Below are 1668 nucleotides of genomic sequence, written 5' to 3' on the forward strand. Positions count from 1 at the left end.
TCCTTCTTTCTCATTAAACATCTGTTGTCCTTATCTCTCCTCCTTCTTTTTTGTGTATGTTACTCTCTTGTAACACATAATCTATTCTTCGGCACTTATATGACCTTATTGTGTTGCAAGTGCCGTAAAACTCTTACTAAAGCTAAAATATATATTATATTATTATACTGAAACTGAATTGTCTCTTGATAAACTGGTTGATGGGATGTTTGATAAGCTGGTTAAGGGAGAGTGTGATTAATTGGTTAATGGCGTATTGATAAATTGATTCATGGAGAGAGAATGTGGTAAATTGATTGATGGAGAGTGTGATAAACTGATTGATCCAGCCTGTATTTTGATAAAGTGACTGGTTGAAAACCGGCTGACTGACTGAGTGGTAAAGTGGTTGACTGGTTAATGGAATATACTGGGGAATTGGCTGCGCCAGTGTCAGTACTGAAACACAATACTTCATTGAGCCCTAAACTCTCTCAGAACTTGTTGGTATGATGCATCTGCAAAACTTCACACCTCCATTCCGCCATTTCCCACTGCCATTCATCAAATTTTTCTCCTTGAATTTCTCTTCAGCCCCAGCTCTGAGCTAGTGCTAAGGGTTTGGGCCCCCGACCTGTGATCCGTCTCTCTAGCGGTCAGCGTGTAGTCTGTGACACAGTGACGGACCAAGGTGGTTGGATCGTGATACAGGTGAGTAAAGGCTAGTACAGTACAGCTGAGGTCAGCATTATTTTACTGTTAAACATGCTGATACAATACATGTGAGATCAGCATTATTTTATTGTTATACAGGCTGCTTGCTGCTCAGCGATTCTCCAAGCAGTAAAAATAAATGTGTGAATAGTACGTACATCACTGTACATCCACAACGACATGTTTGGGTGTAATTTTTTAACCTTTTTGCAACTTAATAAGCAGGAAATAGCAAGTGAAAAAGGACAAAGCAGCGCAATAACATTGAAGTTGTCATTCAGCGCAGAGTACTTACTGTCCTGAAATGTTAGGCCTACTGGTGACTTTAGTCTCACTTTAGAAGTTGTTAAAAGCTCAGGCTGATTACTCAAACAATGTGAATATATTATCTTAGTATGCTTAGTGATACTAGGCCATAGAAACTGGCGTATGGTAATAATATTCTTTTATTTTTATAGAGACGCGCTTCGGCCGACGAGGACTTTTTCCGTGGCTGGGCGGACTATAAGAAGGGATTCGGAGACCTCTATGGTAATTTCTGGCTCGGGCTAGAGAAAATTCACCAGCTGACAAGTCAGGCAAGTTGTGTACAATTTACTACAGCGTGCTGTCAGCACGAGCACTACTGTTGTCAATGCCATGTGTTCATGTACGTGTTGATGTTGGTCCTCGTGGTGTTGGTTTATTTTGGAAATACTCAGCGTTACCTTTTCTCTCTTTAGCCTACTGTTCTCAAACTGCTTTTCGTTTCTATCGAACGTGGATGTAAAATTGGAGCTTCCGTCTCTTAAATAACCTTATAATAGTTTGTAACAGGGGTGTTAATTGTTAAACTAACACTTTGTAGTTGTAGACCGGCTAGTGGTAGCCGTAGCAATGGTCGGCTTAGAAGTGGATGCGGTAGGCCTAATGATAGCATCATTAATGGTAGTGGTTGAGATGGTTGTGGTAGTTGTAATAATGGTAGATGGGGTT

The 1668-nt window shown here is 40.5% G+C and overlaps 1 protein-coding gene across 1 annotated transcript in view; it reads left to right on the forward strand.

The window, feature by feature from the left end:
- Nucleotides 1–1668, forward strand: part of LOC101851107 (angiopoietin-related protein 7) — an 8108-nt gene that overhangs the window by 3005 nt on the left and 3435 nt on the right. The window contains exons 3-4 of the mRNA XM_035968383.1: nt 591–690; nt 1152–1271. Coding sequence (XP_035824276.1) covers nt 591–690; nt 1152–1271 — 220 coding nt within the window. The remainder of the gene's footprint in view (nt 1–590; nt 691–1151; nt 1272–1668) is intronic.

The sequence above is a fragment of the Aplysia californica genome, unplaced genomic scaffold (assembly GCF_000002075.1).
Source record: "Aplysia californica isolate F4 #8 unplaced genomic scaffold, AplCal3.0 scaffold00055, whole genome shotgun sequence".
Classification (NCBI taxonomy): domain Eukaryota; kingdom Metazoa; phylum Mollusca; class Gastropoda; order Aplysiida; family Aplysiidae; genus Aplysia; species Aplysia californica.